A 20201-nucleotide genomic window follows, 5' to 3' on the forward strand; every position below is an offset into this window, starting at 1 on the left:
AAGCATAAGGATACAAATTATTTTAAAACATTTCAGGTGAAGATATAACAAGGCTGACTGACTCCAACATCAGGTGGTTTGCTTATGCATTAGTGCTTACACTTATGTTTTTAGAGGAAAAAAAAAAAATCACAAATGTCTGAGAGTTTGCCAACCACCCTCTGGCAAAAAAAATGTATTTATTGAAATGGCCAGTCAACATGTATCTTTATCCTTGTCTTTCCTCTTTATAGGTTCTACCAAAAAACCCCAACTATTGCCATATTTGCTGGTGCATTCCTTTGACAGATGTCGGCCTCGTGCTCTTCAGACAGTGGGGTGAAGTGGGGGGCCTGACCAGCTGCCTTCATTAAAAACATTATTCTCAGAATTAGGTCCTGACCAGCTGCCTTCATTAAGAACATTATTCTCAGAATTAGGTCCTGAAGTTATTGTTATGTATGATCAAATGTATATAAATGTGTGATCAAATTCTTACAGCAGATATCTAAGCCCTGTTACGAATTATTTGAAGCAGTTCCTCAAAGCTCATAAACAGCCAATCACTCGGTCATCTTCCAGGTAATCACCACTTCAGATTTAACTCTACCTCCTAGTCCTGAGGAGGACTTCACCACAAATGAAAAGGAAGTCACTGACAAACTCCTTGTCTGAGGAGCAAGAGCCAGGAATTTCAACCAGATCTGCCCCTGCCTTCCTCAAAGGTAGCTACTCACAGTGTTATACTCCCCCAGCAGGCCAATGACAGAAGCACTGTCACAGTGTCACCTGCTTTCTTAAGAGCCCTAGCATCACTTGGATTTTTTTAAATGGTTGACTTGTTAGCTTTCCCGTTTCTTCCATTTAAACATCAGGCTAGCCTTACCTTATTTTCAGCTGAATGCTTTTAGGTGCAGGTCCTACACTACGCCAAGCCTTCCAAGCAGCACTGAGCACTCATAAATTCAGACCACCAGACCAAAAAAATGTAACTTCAATTAGCTTTAAAGATGGTCTCAACCAGTGGGTTAGGAGTGCTACTCTTTCATGTAAGGACATCTTCAATAAAATGGTCCTCTGCAGACATAAAGATGAAAAAGACAATTCAAAAACACTTAAAACAATTGGAATCTGTAATAAAATGTTACATAAAAAGTCGAGTACTTCTGCAAGCATGAGAAACAATGAGGTCTAGTTCTCTATATTCATATTTCCCATCCCTGTTGTGACCACAGCCTCTCTTCAGCTCAGGCATTTAATAAAGGCTTGTACCCACTTGGACTCTCTGATGTCTAACTATGGTTCTGCTCAGTAGAGACTTTCTTAAAAGACACATTAGAGAGTTTCTTCACCCCCTTCATTCTTGTGAAACCTGGAGGAACATCATTATCCCTCTACCAAATCCGACTGAAATCTGACAGCAAATTTCAAACTTCCCAGCAGGAAAACTAAGGGGTCAGATACGCACAACAAACTGCCATCATAGAAATTCAGGTTTTCTGAGACAGACAGAAAGAAGCTGCATAAAAAATTCTACTTGCATACTACAAGTAATTTTCCATCACCAGTAATTCTTTACAGGAAAAATCCCCATTTGTGAAAGGGAAAGTCAAAAAAAAGCACAGAAGTAGCTAAGACATTGAACGTTAGCAACAATTTTGCAAAACCGAAACATGACTCCTCAGACATGCTGATGGTATTTAACAAATAACATTCTCAGTGGTAGAAAGTGTTCTAATTTTCAGCATTGCAGTGCACCTTAAATCCCAGAATGAATTCCCAATAGTACACATTTACCAAGCTTTGTTATTCAAGCCATCTTCTACCTTCAGTTTGTGTAATACAAGATATTTTCCAGGCAAAACTTAAATCCACAACGCTGTGTAGATAGCGTGCTCAATTAGCTCTGTCTCTTAAAGCTCATTTTCCTCCTCCTCTTCTATTCATGTTTCTGACACACGAGTTGGAATAATTTTTAGAACTCCAATTTTGCCTCCCCCTCACTGCTGTTGGTCCTCCCACTACTTTTTCAACAGGCTTTTCTTTAGCAAAAAAGTAAAATCAAAAGACCAGCTTTCAAATAGAGAAACATCTGGCAACTGCAATTTCCGTGACAATGTCTTGACTCCAGACAATTCTCAATCCAAGTCTCACATTCAGAAGCTCGCTGGTGAATTTTGTAAGCAGTATCCTTTTTAATGCTCTCCTTGTAGAAAGCAAATCCCACCTATTGAAAATTTCACACAAATTCTAGACTATTTCAAACTAATTAAGAATTGGCTAGATTAGTAACATTCTTAATGATATCTGGAAATCCATTAAGTGAGCCAAACACTCATTTACATTTACCCTCCTGCAACTTGTGCTACATCCTTTAGACGCACAGTTATTCGACTCCCAGTACTACTGGTACTTAGACTTCTCAGGTACCTTTTGGGCTAAATATGTTCATATGGCTACTGCTGCCTGGAGCATCTGTTGCCAAGTAACATGGGGATACTTCTGTCCCTGTAGCACTAACAAAATGAATCTTCCTCTTCAGCTGGGATCTCAGTTCAGCAAACCATGCCCATATACTCAGGGGTTGTGATAAACACAACTCTAGAAGTTTGAAGGTCTCAAATTTTCTTCTCAGATTTAGGAATCTGCAATTCCGTCTCACATCAGCAAAACTGTTTTGCTGTTCTGTCAATTTACTAAGAAATCTTCTTTTATTACTAGATTATGCAAATTATGTAAGCTTCCTATGCATGTAGGCATGATTAGTGTAACCTAACCTTTTTTTCCCCCCAGTCTCTAAGAGTATCAAGAACTCAGATTCTCAACCACTAACTTCAATCCTCTGCAATTACATGCCTAAAACACATGAAGGATGCCATACTTTAGTTTAGTTTCGGAAGACCAGGTAAACCTTGTCTTTAGGACAATATATCGCCATTTAATGCATGTTTTTAAAGCTGCAGATCATAGCATGTATTATTATACTTTTAATCACAGCTAATTCCCCTAAGAGTAGTCAGCAGTGCTCAGTGCTCAGCATGTCTGTGTGTCCATCTGCCTCCACTAACTCAAGCAGAGTCCCACAGTGATTTAAGCAACAGCAAAGCTGTTCCCCAACTCAGAACAGCATTTGTAATGCAGGTCATCTCACTAATTACACCTGAGAGTAGAATTTAGGTGCTTTGCCCCTAATCAGCCATTAGTGGCACAACTACCGCTGCCATGGTCAGCTGCTGAACGCTCAGCTGTCTTCACCCTCCAACCAGGAGATCAGTGCCTACACGCCATCCCAGAAAGGAAAACAGGGCTATGCATACACTGAGCTACCTGTGCACATCCCATTACAAGTTCCAATAGGTACTGTACTTACAGGAAAAACACTTCTGAAAGGCTCAAAACCTGGCCTAACATAAAAGTTGACATAGATATCATTCGTCTGGCAAACTCTCAGCTTTCAATTTCCAGTATTTTTAAAACTGAAGTGTTTCAAGTGAACACTGTTTTTTTTTTTTAAATTTTATTTATTTATTTATTTATTTATTTATTTTTAATTAGGACTCTGAAGCATTTTCTCCCAAAACATTCTTATTCAGGTAGTCCATTAAATTTTCAACCTCCAATAGAATCTGCCTGGAAATTTTCACATAGAGTGGTTAAAATTTGAAAAAGTTACAAGCAGCTGGAATTAGAGGTTTCAAAGGAAACACCTACAAAACCTAAACCAAAGCTGCCAACAGCACTTCGAAGTAGTATAATGCCTACAGCATTTTCAGATTATCTCAGCTCATAATAATCTTCTGAGAAGCGTTTTTAACAAGAACTAGTTGGTTGCCTTGGAATCACAGCTAAAGGAGGAGGATCCCTCAGCAGCCAATATTACAAGCAATTAGCACTCAGGATTTTGTGTGAATGCTCTAAAGACCACACATGCTGTGCCTACCTTGAGCAGTCAGAGCTTATAACAGTCTAGTAACCATTTATGATCCTATGAAGCAGACAAACAACTGCTGACGTCTCTTATTCACTATTGCAGGCATCTTGTCTGCACTACTGCTTAACCAAATGTTGATGTTAAAAAACTCCTTTTTTCCCCTCAGATTGTGTTAAGTCTTGATTCTAAGGTAGCTGAACTAAATCCAGGTTTCAGCTAGTAGAGATGTTGTGGTCATACTTTATTCTGAAGTCAGACTAATGACAAGTTACAAGTTAACAGAAATTCTCATGACAAAAGCTGTTCGGCAATTTCCCATTAGTAAAGTCAAAAAATTAAAACTTCTGTGGGGTACAAAAGGCAAAGTGGGTAAGTACAAACATATTATTAAACTCTGCCAATCGTTTCAGGCTATTACAGGTTCATCTTATGAAGATCTGTTTTACAGTTCAAAGATTTATTTCTCTTCCAGAGCAGACTTTTGTCATGACAGTTTTTTACTAACTGCTATTCCCTGGAGATGCAAAGGTCTCTGCTGGATGAAGACACTGACTAAGAGATTCCTATTCCATACACAGCTTTGATCAAGTTGCTTAGTTTCACCTTCCCACCTGCCCCCTGCACTAGAGCATTTGATGTTCAGCACTTTTTAAAAAAGGAGGCCATATTTCCCACTTTGTCATTCTGTAAAATGGGAATAATCATCACCATCATTCCTTTCACAGAAGGACAGCAAGATTTAATAGCTAAAATATCTGTACTATTTAAGCATTATAAATCCTCCTGGATTTTGACAAAAACATGACAGAGGCAGCTCAGTCAGTTCCTCCTCATTTCCTGCTCCACAAAACCTTCACTGCAGCACAGGAACCAGGCACCTGCGGAAGAAGTCAGAAAATGCTGCCAGGCCCACTGCCCCTGCAGCTGCCACCAGGAAACACTGCTAGCCCAGAATGTCAGTAGCTGCATCCAGACCACAATTCTCCTCCTCCTCACCAGTGATTTGGGGATGTTCAGACTTGGAGACCATGGTTCAGTTATCGGAGTGTATTGTAACAGAGAACATGGGACAGGGCGAGGACAGCATTGGTGTAACTAGAAAACAAACAGCATAATACAGTCCCTACAGTAGGAGAAAGAATATGTGGAAAGGATAAAAATAGGAGGGATACTAAGTTTAGCAAAGGATCATACTTAAAGGTGCAGTGTTAATGTGGAAGAACAGGTACACAGCCTCCAGTGTGCTTACCCACCTTTCCCCATTTCCCACGTGCAGACCTCTCACACGTGGCTCTCTTTGCAAGTGTGTTAGAATATTCTGTAGAAAAAGTGTGATTTCTTAAAAAGATACTTAAGGTAGTTACAGTTATTGAAGAATCCATGCAAACAAAGAATATGCAACAGGCTCTCAGGAACACATCTTGGAAGAGCCAATTCTTTGCAAATACAGGAGCACCCTCTGGTGCCCAGGGACAGGTTGAGCAACTTATTTAAAACTCAAGAATTAACTTCTGATATGATCAGTAAGTCATCTGTTTGCCATTGTTTTCTAATGTACTATGCCTCAAAATGAGTAACCTTTTAAGTGGAGGTAGAAATGACTAAATGATAAAGCAACAGATCACAACAGCCTGGGTGATAAGGACCTTTCACACAGGAAAACTGCTGACACGTGGGCACATGGCTTTCTTCACAGAATCACAGAATCATCTGTGTTGGAAAAGACTTCCAAGATCATCGAGTTCAACCTTTAACTGATTATCACTTTACCAACCACACCATAGCACTAAGTGTCACATCCAGTCATTTCTTGAACACCCCGGAGAACGGTGACTCCACCACTTCCCTGGGCAGCCCGTTCCAACATTTAAAAACCCTTCAGTGAAGAAATTCTTCATGATGTCCAACTTGAACCTTCCCTGGTGCAGCTTGAGGCTATACCCTCTCGTCCAGTCACTGGCTGCCTGGGAGAAGAGTCTAACCCCCACCTGCCTAAAACCTCTTTTCAAGTAGTTGTAGAGAGCGTTAAGGTCCCCCCTCAGCCTCCTTTTCTCCAGGCTAAAAAATCCTAGCTTTCTCAGCTGTTCTTCGTACAACTTACCCTCTAAACACTTCACCATCTCCATTGCCCTTCTCTGGACTCACTCCAACACCTCAATGTTCTGGACAAGATGCCATTGGTCTTCTTGGCCACCTGAGCACGTTGCTGGCTCATGCTCAGCTGCTGTCAACCAGCACCCCCAGGTCCTCTTCCATCAAGCCACTTTCCAGACATTCTTTCCCCAGCCTGTAGCACTGACTGGGGTTGTTGTGACCCAAGTGCAGGACCCAGCACTTGGCCTTACTGAACCTCAGACAACTGGCCTTGGTCCATCTATCTAGCCTGTCCAGATTCCTCTGCAGAGCCTTCCAGCCCTCCAGGTGACCAACACTCCTGCCCAACTTAGAGTCATCCACAAACTTACTAAGATCATCCAGATCATCAATAAGGATATTAAACAGGCCTGGCCCCAACACAAAGCCTTGGGGAACCCCACTAGTGACCAGCTACCAACTGGATGCAGCACCGTTCACCACCACTCCCTGGGCCCGGCCCTCCAGCCAGTTCTTAACCCAGCCAAGACTGCACCTGTCCAAGCCGTGGGCTGCCAGCATTTCCAGGAGAATGACATGGGACACGGTATCAAAGGGTTTGCTGAAGTCCAGGTAAATTACATCCACAGCCTTTCCCCCATCCACTAGGTCATACCTGGTCATAAAAGGAGATCAGGCTGGTTAGGCAGGACCTGCCTTTCCTAAACCCACGCTGGCTGGAAACATCCAGCCTCCAAAAATCTCTATGCCACAGGTGTTAGACAAGTATCAGAGCTGTCCACTCCAGGACAACTTGCAAGGGCTATCTTACATAATTTATCTCATACTGGGGACATTTCTATTAGGCATATGGTATGAGGAAAAAAAAATTTCTACCTCTTATGTGCTCATCTGATCAGGGATATGCTCTTTATACATGCAAATCCTTGATAAGCTTTCATTCTTAGTATTAAACTGTAACAGTATGTTTTAAAGCCCAACCACACAAAATTTACTCCCTTTGTCAAACCTTATGCTATTTTTTCTTTCCATTTTGTTGGCTGGGAGAGAACTACTGGGTTTCAACCACAAAACACTACTGAGCGACTGTGGTGTGTTGCTTAGGCACCAGGTCCTCTGGTTTCCATCTGTATAAGGACACAGGTGAACAAACAATAGTTTGGGAGGATTAGGCCAAGCACAGTGCTTACTTCCAGGAAATAGTACTTTCAGTAATTATTCTTGGCAGCCAAAATTGTAGTTAAAAATCAAGGTTCATGGAAAAAGCCCTCTTCAAACACACCACTTACTACCACTGTTTCTCACCAGCCAGTAAATGATTAACAGAGTATCCCATCTGGCTATACTAGATCACCATATTATTCTAGAAAGTGAAGCTAAAATGGTTAACTGAACAGCCAAACTCACCTTTTGGAGGGTCACTATTCCCTTGGCTTATAGGAAAGAGACACCATCAAACAGAAAAAGATAAAAGGTTCAGTAGCCACTGGCCACCAAGGCAGTTGGGGTCTGGAGAACACAACACACAAAGCACAACTACCTAACTGAAAGACATCCAAAAAAGATGGATCTAGACTATCCCTGAAGGTGTACAGCGACAGCAGAAAAAGCAAAGGACACAAGTGGGACATTCCAGTCACATACCAGGAAAAAAAATTACCAAGAGGGTGGTCAAACACTGGCACAGGCTGCCCAGAGGGGTTGTGCAATCTCCATCTTTGCAGATGTTCAGGACCTGCCTGGAGAGAGGCTGGAACAGCCTGGTCTGGTTAGACCTGTTTTGAGCAGGTTGGAGGTCCTTTCCAACCTAAATGATGATTCTGTGATTCTTATCATAGTTTGGCGTCTCTTTGCCCAAAGATAATGTCCCTCCTTCCAAGCTGCTCCAGATCCTCCATAGACCTATTGGGTTCCTTTATTAACAACAATCTACATGTATTTTCAAAAATTAAGAACTCCGACACAACGCTGTTAAGTATAAATTTTATCCATGTCAAATCTGCCTGGAACAATTCTCTAAATAACCACTGTCTCTGTCATTAAATCCTACTATTTTTTTATTACCAACTGAAAGTTCCTAACTTTTCTTTATTTCTGGCAATGGTTCACTGGGTAATTCTTGAATTTCTTGACCTTCTGACAACGTACATATTAAAAAAAAAGAACCCCAGCATACAATTAGGACAGACATGTCAAAGTTATTAAGATCTGCACCCACAACCCAAAGGGTCTGGCCAGCCAACTCTGGGTGACAAATGGAGATTAGTATTAAATTTATCATTAGGTAATGCTAGACAACTTTGACTATTATAATGTCACCTATTTCAACCACTCTATCAGAAGAGCCACCAATGCATCTAAAATTACTTTTAGAGAGATGGCAATTTCTGCAAGCCAAAGCCAAGACTTGGCTACAGTAGGAGGTAATTTATCCCATGGATTCTAAACCTGTCAACTTCATATTTGTAGGGTGGCATTTTATATAGCACATAATGTCATAAAGATGTCAGCATTGAAATCAAAATGAGCTCCTGGAACAAAGGAAAGCTATGGGGTTTTTTAACAGTTTTCATTTGCCTGACAGAGTGCCAAAGAATCTGTTATTTTACCAGCTACATCTTCTGCAATGCATACAGCCTATCTGCTGAAGAAGTAAATTAGCATTACTTGGAAACACTAGCTCAAGAAGAAACCATGACATATTTTTGATGGTCATAGGAAGACTCAGCATGCAATAAGTACTTAAAGGCTATCTGATAGCATTTTGCTTACTTTTTCCTCATGTTGCATTATAACATTTTATTTTTCCCTGTGATGAAATGCTGCAAATGTCAGACAGAATGGCAGCTATTTTGCAACAAAAAGTACATAATTTGAAAATTATTAAAAGAAAAGTCATTTTATAAATGTGCACTTGTTCAGGAAAGTCTATTAGCAGGAAACAGTTTCGTCTGTTTATATGATAGCTCTGAATGACAGATCTTCAAAGTTATTCCATTTTACCAGCTCATCCAGTACAATTAGACTACTGGGTCCCAAATGAAACTCCTGCAAACAAAGGTATATTCTACAGCTGCCCCATGAGCTCTACTGCCTTTATAAAGCCTTCAGCTGAAAATCACATTACACCATGAAAACCCCAGGACTCTCCATTGTCAAGTTCTAGAAATTCCTCATTCACTTCCTATTTTCTAAGACCCATTTTCCAAAACAGTCTTTTCCACTGATGAATGAAAGCATTTTTAAAAAATTACTCATTTTTCTTCCCTGTCTCGTCTAAACTGAGGCTTTCCATGTTGCTATTCTCTAAGATGCAGGTTTTACCAATGAACTGATGATGATGATAACAGTAACAAACATAACATACAAGTTGCAAAATTTTCTGCTGAAGTGAGCTGAACTGCTCATTCCCTGATACATTCAAGATTTTGGTCAAAATTACAAGAGTGCAAGTTCGGGCAACTGGGAGAGTCTACTTCACATATACTTTCCCCCGCTTTGCAAAAAGAACTAAGGTAGTTGTACACTTTTATTCCACTAACCATTTGTTTCTACATCCACAAAATCAATGCCAGATGGCATCAGTTAGGCAGGTCAGCCATTGCTCTCTGGCAAATGCTGCATTTCTTTATCTGGAACACTTTCAAGTGTCAGAGTGCACCAAACTCATTAATAAAAAGAAACTAACACTATTAAGATGATGGACAAATTCATCTCTGCACATGGTTACATGAAAGGTACCATTAAAGGATAATGCATTTCAGGAGAGCACATCAGATGGGGATAAGCAGGTTTCCCTTTGGGAATTTACTGCTCATTGTCCACAGCAGCCATGAGTCACACAATCACAATCAAGATGCCAGAGTGCATCAGAACTGACTTGAAATACTGCCACCTGATGACAGTGAAAGCTGTTTCCCAATGATCAGCAGACCTGTAAAGCCAAGGTGCTGTTAGACAAATAACTGTGGGATATTTCAGAACATTTCTCCCTCTACCCTGGCTTCCACCACAGCGATGTGCCCAGTTTTACAATGCACACAACTACTTCCAGGGCATTGCCTGCAAATGACTGAAGTGTAAGGTCTGATGCAAATACACTACAAACCAATTCCCCTGAAAGTTATAACCCTTATCTTTGTGCAAGCATGATACGATATTTTTTTATTTGTTGCTCCAAGAAAAGATGTTTTGAAAAAGTCTGAGATGGATCAGGTGTGTAAATTCATGGTATCCAACAGTCACATAACTTATCCTTTCCCAGGATGCTGTGTCCATACCTAACTGGGCAGCACACATTCCCAAAACATGTTTTCCCATCAGCTTCCAGCAGACAAATTATTCTTAATGCATTTTGAGAAAACATCAGGACGGAAGGGTATGTAAGTGGGAAAACTGATGGCTTTTTAAGTATAAAAGGAACAAACAGGACTCTAACACTTGAAAGACCACAGAAAAACAAAAGAGAAGGGTCCCAGGGCACTGGAGAAGGGCAAGAGAGAGAGTCCCAAGAAAGACAGTCTTTAGGAAGATAATGCAACGAGTTATTAAGCACTCAGTCACTGAGCATCTAAGAAGACAATAATAAAAAGCAGATAATGTGAATTTGTCAAGAACAAATCTTTTTCTGACACAGTGAGGAAGGGAGAAGCCACAGGTGTGACAAACAGGGCATTGACAGTTTTTAATCTAAGTCATCTGAGAGTCTCACAAGCCGAATAAGGCATTAGGGCCTAAACTGAAGAGCTGTTATGACTACTATATGAAAACGTAATTAGGAATACTTCCACTGCAAACTGGGAGTCAAATGGTGTTCCACAATGATCTGCCATGCATCTGCTTTATTTCCTATTTTCCTTATTACACTGAAAATGAAACTACAAAAGCATACTTCCAGAATCTGGGCTGACAACTAAGGTGGGAAAGATTGCAAGCAGTTTAGAAGCAGAACTCAAAATGATAATCTGAAAATTCTATAGAGACAGATGCAAAGTACTACAACAACGATCAGGAAAAAAAATCAAATACAAGGGGAAAAACTATCTAGAAAACAAAATCACAGGGAAAAAAATCTGATAATTACAGTGGGTTGCAGTTAGAGTGAGAGTGCAAAACAGTTCAGGGAAAAAATGATAGAATTTGGCAATATGAACATCTAAGACACAAGAAACAAATGCACTGCTCAGCAGCAGTGAAACACACCGCAGCTGGCAAGCAACCTACAGGTTAAACACCACGTTTAGAGAAAACTGCAGACAAAGTGGAAAATATCTAAACTTTAAAACCATATAAGCAGTAGGAAAATGCTAAAAGAACAAAATTTGTTTACTAAAGAAAAATGTGAAAAGAGGAAAGGGTGAAGTTATAATCTTCAAGTTCTTTCACATATAAAAGACAAAAATGGAATATCTTTATACCCACCAAGGACAAAACATGTAATCCCTGGCATCATTTGTGGCATAGAATATAACAAGAAAAACACTCAGAGAACTGAGTTTATAAAAATCATCATGCAATGGAATTATGTCAACAGATCGTGTGGGTCCTGAAGGCTTTTCAAAAGAAATTAAACAAATTCACCATGAAATGTTTTGTTAGAGGTTGCTGCAAGATTCAACACTGCTTTAATGAATCAGTTCACTTCATGTCACCCTAGAAATAAAGGGAGGTTAGAAACACATCACTCTCAGTGACAGTCAGCTACAACAAAGCAACCGCTTTACCTAAGCGACATCTGCAGGAACTCACAAAGCAGGACTCCTGCCGGTGTGAATAAATTCAACAAGGGAATCAAAAATTACAGTTTTGCCTGGATTAAAAGACTTACAATGCCTGTATTTGAAAACAAACAGTGGCATTCTTATTTAAGTGGCAAATGCTGATCTTTCATTCTGAAAGTGAGGTGCAAACAAAGCTGCTGCACAGACTGGGGCAAACCTGACCTGCTTGAGGCAGGTGTTACACGGTGAGCAGGTGCATCGGCCAGGCTATTACATGTGTCTTGCACATATGGTTGAATACGAAATTCAGTTTTAAACAGCTTCACGACACTGGGTTTACCATGCCATCCTGGGAAAAGGGGACTCAGCTGAGCTGCGTTATAATCGCAGAACACGCCGAGTTGGAAGGGACCCATCGGGATCATCGAGTTCAACCCCTGGCCCTGTACGGGGCAATCCCAAGAGTCACATCATGTGCCTGAGAGCGTTGTCCAAACGCTTCTTGAACTCTGTCAGGCTTGGTGCTGTGACCGCTTCCCTGGGGAGCCTGTTCCAGTGCACGACCACTCTCGAGGTGAAAAAACCTTTTCCTGATATCAAAGTGCAAACTGGTTCTTTATTAGTGCCCCTGCAGTGACATCCTGCCGTCCGCCCTGCATTACTATACAGTGGATCCGGTGAAGAATAAACACTGTCGCACGTGAAACGCGTTCCCTCCTTCAAACGCACCAGCTGCCTTCGCTCCCGACTGCCTGAACCAGCCTGTTCCTAACGCAGGGCGGCCTAGAGCTTCCCAACAGCTTCCCAACAGCTGGGCATCCACGAGCCCGAACGGCAGCTCAAAATTCGCCCTGGCTGCACCTCACGGCGCCCCTGAGCACGGAGCCGGACGAGCCGGGCCACATCCCCGCAGCGGCAACCTGCCACCGCCCGCCCCAGGGCGCAGCTCCGCGGAGCTGCCGCCGCCCCCGTCCCGCTGCCTCCGCTCACCATGGCGGATGTGACGATGATGACGGCGGTGATAGCGATGACGGCGGTAATAGCGATGATGGCGACACCCGCCCGCCCGGCACGACCGAAGCGCCGCCCCCGCGCTGGGCCGCGCGGCGGGGCGGGAGCGGACACCAGACGCGCGGGGCGCCCCGCCCCGCCCCGGAAGCCGCGGTGCTACAAACTTTCGGGGCTGTCGTGACATCGCGGGGCTGCGGGACCGGTCTGTGGGGCGGGGGCCTTTGGGGACCACGGGGCTTCTGGGGCCGGGGCTTTTGGGGCCGGGCGGGGGCTTTTGGGGCCCGGGGCCGGGGCCGGGCCGGGGCCGGGGCCGGGTGGCGGGCGGGGGCTGTGGCTGTGGCTGTGGCTGTGGCTGTGCGAGGCCGCGGGTTCTGCGGGGCACGTCAGCGGGGAGGGGCCGTGGTGTTAATGATGTAACCAGGGAAGGAGCTCTGCCTGCGGAGATGTAGTAAGAGGGGTACGTGGAGAGGCTTACACGGCCTCTGCACGTAACAGGGCGGGATTGTAACGCGAACACTGAAGGAGCAGAGTTGTCAGCAGGTGGTCTCAGATGGAGCGGATAAGCCCAAATGCTCGTAACGAGCCCTTTATTGAGTATTCTTGTCTCTTTCTTTTGTCCTTCTCGTTCTCCTCAAGTAAATAGAGATCCTCAATCAAAAAGGAATGAACAGCAGTGGTGATTAATGTGTAATGCTATTAAATGAGTAACATGCAATTACAGTTGTAGCAGCAACAGATGGCGAGACGTTCCCGTGTCAATAGTTTGAGAAAGCTCAAGGAGGGAAAGGTGTTTCTTTTGTCTTCTGTTCATCACAACAGACAACCAAAACCAAATAGGGTTATACTGATCTCAAGCTAATGTAGTTAGTGACAGACCCAAGAAAAAGGGGATGAGCAACCTGTAGAATTGAGAGTGGGTGGGCCTGTGGATGAAGGTGGCAATGGTCAATACCATTGGTGAGAGAATGGCCAGGATGGTAGTTTGGGCCAAGCTGGTGGTAAACTTCTTTTCTTAGGGTAAGCATGTGCAGCCACTCAGGGCATTGACTTCTTTGGCTTAGAATTGGCACTATCAAAAAAGCTGTGTTTAGCAAGCAGGGCTAAAGCAATTGTGCAACTGTGCAGTTACCATTGTTTCCTCCTCACCTCTTGGTCTGCTTGAAGCTCAGTGGAGGATTTCCCTTGTGGTTCTGTGGTTAGGTTACCTTTGCATGGTTATGCAGTTGTACTCTGAAAGTGTTACAGGATTTTAAGGGGAAAGATGAGGGCTCACTGAAAAAAGGAGGGAGATGAGAAAGAGAAATTTGGGGCATGGAAACAGGAGCTGGATGAGGAGCAAGAGAAAGAAGTTGAAGTGCAGCTCTTAATGAAAAAAGAAACAAGTGCTAGAAGTGTCACAGCCTTTTCCTTTTAACTCTTTAGGTCTTGATGTAGTTTTTATAATTTTGGAGTGTTTTCCTTTGTTTTGGGATGGGTTTTTACTTTGCTACTGAACTGGAGTTTAGAGGTTGTACTAGAAAATAGGATAATCCAAATTAACTGTCACTGTTACATTGCTAAAGACTTTTTCCACCCCTCTCCTCATTTCTTCCTCAGACTTAACCTAGTTAGGAAGAGCTGACTGCTAAAGAGAAAATGACGTCTCTAGAAAAAGGTAGGTTGTTCATATGACATCTAAGCAGGCTGGGCTAAAAGTGCTTTTAACTGGAATTCTAAATACAAGTTATGCTGTATGCGAGGCTCCATTCATTTAAACTTATTCATTTTCTGTAGCTATGAGGAAGTAATTCTGTGACTTCATTATTGCAGTGAAAACCAGAGCTGCCTGGGTAGAACAGTAATTAAATGTTACTTTTTCTAATCCAGCTTTGTATTGAAAAATAAGCTTGTCACTGGTACTGCCATCTGTATACTTATCTGCCAGTGCTCCTCTGGTATACAGAACCTTTTGGTACTGATTCAGCTAACTGGAAAGTAGGGCAATATAATGGTGTTACCACAGCATTTTTGAAATCCATTATTTGGATAGAGGACACAGGCTCACGTTACTGCCTGCAGTATGAGGAAAAAAGCAGTATGTGTAGCCATGTTCTCAGAAACTTTCTGTCTCTCACCTACTGTGAGGAAACTTTACTACAATAGTAATTCATTCAGCTGAAAACTTAGTGAACTTAAATAAAAATGTAAATGTGCATATTGGGGGCTGTAGAGCAGAATGCAGCATTACTGGGAATACTGGTGTCTGTTGATTAGAAGTGGAGCAGAACTGGCTTGTTGGCTTTTCTTAAACCTTCATTTGGACAGCTAAAGACACATGTTAGATAGTACTTAAAAGTCTGCTAAACTTCTTAAGGTGTCAGCAGCTGTCTAGCTAATAGCTGTTTTTCATTTACTTCTTGCTTTTAAAATGAAACTGCTCTGATTCTGTCAGCTCCCAAAACCTGATTTTGCTTTCAGCCTATGAGTAATGTTGTCAAGAATTTTTTCCATGCAAGTTCTTTTTTGTGTCTGCATTTAATCTTGTGTGGCAGCATGAAATATAAATTAATGCAATTCAGATCAATGTTTGTGGCCTGTACTGTTAGTTTTAATGAGGAATGCACATTTGAGTAAGAACTTACTGTGAGGGTTGTGAGGCACTGGAACAGGTTGCCCAGAGAAGTTATGGATGCCCCATCCCTGGAAATGTTCAAGGCCAGGTTGGAGCAACCTGGGATAGTGGGAGGTGTCCCTGCTCATGGCAGGGGGTGGGACTGGATGATCTTTAAGGTCCCTTCCAACCCAAACCATTCTATGACTTTTCTGACTTGTGCTTGATAATTGCTGCTGCAAAAGACTATTTTACACGTGCAGTGTACAATTAAAATCTGTAACTTTGAAGTACAGAAATTAAGGAATAGTTACAGTGAGACTATAACCAAGTTGAAAGGTGGTAAACTTTCCCTCCACAATTTCTAAATTATAGTTGATGAGGCCTCATCGCCCGTTCGAGGACCTGGCGATGGCATGGAAATGGAGCAGACAGCTGGATCGGTGGAAGTAACTACTGGAGCCAACACTACGAACCATCACATCCACCACAGCCCACATAAAAAGACAGCCTCTTCCCTGAGTCCTGGAGTTCTGCAGCTGGGGAAAGTACATGCTGACAAATCAGTGGAAATTGAAGCTATTCGTATATTAGTCCCCAAAGCAGCCATCACCCATGTTGTTCCAACTAAAAATGCTAAGGTAGCTAAATCTGTGGGACATAAAGGAGACACGTTCCATCAGTTGGATGGAGCCACAGATCCCAAGAAAGAACGGATAGAGCTTAAAAATGCAATTGAAAAGCTGAAAAATTCAGAAAAGCGGTTGTTACAGGATAAGGAAGGTCTCTCTAATCAGCTGCGTATTCAGACAGAGGTAAGAAATTGAAGGTATTTTCTCTCACACAGCTGAACTGTTTTCGTTTATATAAGCAGTTTGTGAATGTGACCAAAGAGAACTGCTATGACACTCTAGCCTTGAAACATATAGTTTCCTTTTTGAACTTACCAGCTAAGATACAGAGTAGAAGTACATCAAAGTAATCGAGTCCTGCTTCTCTGACAACAGATGAAAGAATCAAAGGTTTGAAGCTGGGAGAAACACATTAGGGGGCTGCAGGGAAATGAATCCTTTCATGAGAAAAGATTTTGTTTCTCAACCACTAATGAGAAATGTCACGCTATAGAAAGGGGTGACTATAATTTTCTATATAATGTATCTGTGGATGTCTTGTCTAATCCTTTGTTATCTTACTGATTCCGGAGTCAGATACTACTGAAACTGTGTTTGTTGTAGCAGGTTTTCATTCTTCCTCTTTTGCTCTGTTATAGTTTAAAGAAGGATACGTTAAACATGCATTAGGCTCAAATGTTTATGCTTGCCTGGATGAATCCCATTCTGTAAAGAGAAAGGCAATTTATTGTTAGCAATTTACAATAATTTGCACTGTATTCTGGAAGTAGGAATTGTTTTATTCTCTGCTGATAGTCACAAGAGAGTCTGGTCTAATTCTAGGTCAATCGGGAGCTGAAGAAATTACTTGTTGCTTCTGTGGGGGACGATCTGCAGTATCACTTTGAACGGATGGCTCGTGAGAAAAATCAGCTCATCCTAGAAAATGAAGTCCTGGGCCGGAATATGTCTCAGTTGTCTGAACAATTAGAGCGCATGTCTATCCAATGTGACGTGTGGCGAAGCAAATTCCTAGCAAGCAGGTATTGCCTCTCACAGAGCTGTCATAACAGCATTCTCTTTCAGTCTTTCATCACATGCACTCATTGCAGCGTGCTTACATATGCAGAGGACAGCCACAACAGCTGTACTGACATCTACTATGACACATGAGTATACAACAAAGGTATAAAGAAAGTAAACTCCTTGTAAATCTGAATAGTCCTACTTTTCAAAGGTTATACAGTGAGTCCCAAACCTCCTAAAATCTCAACTACAGTTCTTGCTATCATAGCAAGAGAAGTTCTTAATTCTGATAAACTGTGTGCAGCACTGTGTTACTGCACAGAATCCCATTGTTATTTGACTTCTGTAACCATAAAAGCTGCTCTGAAAGTCAGAATATCCTTTGACAGCGAATTGGACTTTTAACTGTAAATAGTGTTGTAGGATTTTTAATTTTCTACTGTGCTTGGATATAACTGACTGAATTATGATGCTTAGCACATATTACAAAAGACCTTGCTGCTTGAAGGAAGTGGTAATAGAGTACAATTTCCTCCCTTTAATTTGCTGGTCTTAAGAAGTTTCAGCATATTGGGTGAATGGTAAGTACTTTCAAGTCCTAGCTAAGCAAGAGTTACTATCCTAACTTGTTTTTTTAGCATTAATAGGAGTTCTGAGGTCAGGGATGTGAGTCCCGGCAATGTGCTTAGAGTAACACTCTTCAATATTGCAACAATCTGGTTCATTTTTATCTCAGATTTTTAAATGTCATTCTGGTTTTTGCATTTGGAATATCACAGGCATTTGAAATGCCTGCTGGAGGGGTCAGTGCCAAGCCTCATGGCAACAGCAAAATGTGACAACACCTGTCTCGTTTGTAGCTCTTAAACACTTTTATCTGGTATCTAGTCATTGCCCCTGAGAAAGGCAAAGAGGTAAATGAATGCAGCCTGTAGCCATAGCTGCTATGTTTAGAGATGAGTGTGAACAGATGCAATTACAGCATACTTGTGAGAAATGTTAGTAAAACAAAAATGTATTCAGCTTTTTCTTTCACAGTATTCTTGTCAACCACGTTAATTTATCAAAGGTATTTTGAAATGTCTGTCATTAGATCTGTATTAAGTGACCTAAAATTGTTTAAACTCAGTGAGTCAAAACAGAATTTTGCACTTGTATTGACTGGAGTTGAAGAGGAATTATTCTTAATACCTGTCCTTTGTAATTAGGTTGATACAGGCTCTGTATGGGGGAGGGGAGAGAGAACAGCAGCTTAATCCTCAGTTTGAACTGACAGATGATGATCTGTAGTAGAACAAAGGTGACTTCCAAACTGTTCACTTACACTACTGACTGTAGATTTCTTTTGCAGGGTTATGGCTGATGAGTTAACTAATACCAGAGCAATTCTTCAGCGTCAAACCAGGGATGCCCAAAGTGCAATCCAGGACTTGCTAAATGAACGGGATCAGTTCCGTCAGGAGATGATTGATACACAGAAGTATGGTTTTTTTCTAATCCAGACTACCTCTGTGCCAACTTCATTTTTGCCAGTTTATTCTAGGCCAGAGAAGAATCAAATAACTTTCACCTGTTTCAGTGATAGTCAACAAAAATTAATTATGCTGATGTATAGTCTTAGACCTGAAAGAGCAAAAGTAACATAATTCTTTCTCCATTCTGTTGAGGTGTGAAGTCTTAGGGGTAATAAACTGTGGAACTGACATCACTCATATCTGACATCACTTAGGCTTTCTCGATTTAATCACTTACTGTCTTGACTTCAAGTCTCCTCTGTCTCCTTCCAAAACACAGAGATTCTTCTACCTATGTGGACTTTTTAGTGCTTATTCTGCCAGATGTCAAATAAGTTTTAACATTATTAAAGTAGTGTTTTGGTGAGGTCTTGGAGAATAGGCTGTTTGTCTCCTTGTTTTTAAACACCTTTTTGGTGAAGATTTAGCTTGTGTACTAAGTCTTGGGAAGAGACAATTCCTCTTAAGTGTGCTGTGTGCTGATTATACAGTATAGAGTACAAAGCCCACTAATCCTGCTTCTTTCCTTCCTGCACAGGCTGCTGGAGGAGCTCATGGTCTCTCTTCAATGGGGGAGACAACAGACATATTACCCTAGTGCCCAGCCTTACACTACAACAGAGCTAGCAGCTGTGAACTGTAAGCTAGCCAAAGCTGTGAGCTCACATCTTCTGGGAAATGTTGGCACCAACAGTCCAAAAAAGACTTCAACAAGTGTGGAGTTTTGCAATACCCCTGCTGAGAAAATGGCCGAAATGGTAAGAACTCTTGATACGTGTCAGTCTTTATATTGAGGTTCTGGACAGATAGATAGATATTTCAACTTGGAAAAAAAATGAAAAGTTGCTTTTGAGCAGAAATCCTTCCTAGCTGTTAGGGAAGGAAAAAACCCATCAAACAATACAGAAATATTTTCAGTCTCAATTTTTTCATCCTTAGATGTTACGTGTACTGGATCCAGCTGCACGTCCAGAAACATCAACAGAAGTTTCTTTTTCTGAGGCTTCACCATCTTCCTTCCTTTCCTCAAAGAAGAGTATTGGAAGGTTTCACCCATATACAAGATACGAAGATGTAACCTTCAATTGCTGCAATCACTGTCAAGGAGAGCTGATAGCCCTTTAAAAATTCAGCCAAGACAATTGCACATGCACTCCTGAAGAATTACACTAGTTGATGTTCAGCATGCTTCCCTTTGTCCTTTTTTTCATAATGGGTGGGTTTAACATTGGAAATCATGCAGTTTCTGCTTCTCTACCTCTTGAAGTTAGGGACTGGCAGGATTTCTGTAGCCTCTGGGATACTTCTTCTCAGTCTGGAAAGCTACTTATTTTCTTCTACAAAGGCACGACTATTTAAGGTTTATAGTCTTATTAGCAAATCTTAATAAATTTCCCTTTAGAGGGAGACAGAAGTATAAGTATACCAAAGTAAATGACATGCTGATAGGTTATGTCTAAATTAAAAAAAAAAAAAAAAGTAATGGAAAATGGTCAGCTCCATGCTTTTTTTTTTTGCTTTTTTTTTTTTAAATGTTAGCCAAGGGGATGAACCATCCCCAAGTCTATGTGCAGCCTTTTAAATTTAGTAATAAAAAGGAATATGTGCAATGATTCTTCATAGCTGTAAGCTCTGAAGGGAAGAGCATATGCAGTGTCAGCCCTCCTGGCAAGAAAGAGAATGAACTCTAGCTAAATATAATAAATAGTAACTGGTTTCAAATGA

At 41.6% G+C, this 20201-nt stretch overlaps 1 protein-coding gene across 1 annotated transcript; it reads left to right on the forward strand.

Annotated features, from left to right (window-relative positions):
• The first annotated feature begins 14259 nt into the window (after positions 1 to 14259).
• On the forward strand, positions 14260 to 19659 carry BLZF1 (basic leucine zipper nuclear factor 1). The gene is made up of 6 exons (XM_008922496.3): positions 14260 to 14389; positions 15701 to 16140; positions 16780 to 16979; positions 18314 to 18442; positions 19015 to 19234; positions 19416 to 19659. Exons 1-6 carry the CDS (start codon positions 14371 to 14373, stop codon positions 19599 to 19601), a joined length of 1194 nt encoding a protein of 397 aa, XP_008920744.3. The 5' UTR covers positions 14260 to 14370; the 3' UTR covers positions 19602 to 19659.
• Positions 19660 to 20201: the final 542 nt, after the last annotated feature.

This window comes from Manacus vitellinus, unplaced genomic scaffold (genome assembly GCF_001715985.3).
Source record: "Manacus vitellinus isolate BGI_N305 unplaced genomic scaffold, ASM171598v3 scaffold_28_pilon, whole genome shotgun sequence".
Taxonomy (NCBI): Eukaryota; Metazoa; Chordata; class Aves; order Passeriformes; family Pipridae; genus Manacus; species Manacus vitellinus.

Excerpts from the sequence above, each read along its gene's own strand:
- BLZF1 (XM_008922496.3), top strand. Across the intron at positions 16,141-16,779 it reads AGCTGCGTATTCAGACAGAG|GTCAATCGGGAGCTGAAGAA; the intron begins GTAAGAAATTGA and ends GTCTAATTCTAG. Across the intron at positions 16,980-18,313 it reads AGCAAATTCCTAGCAAGCAG|GGTTATGGCTGATGAGTTAA; the intron begins GTATTGCCTCTC and ends TTTCTTTTGCAG.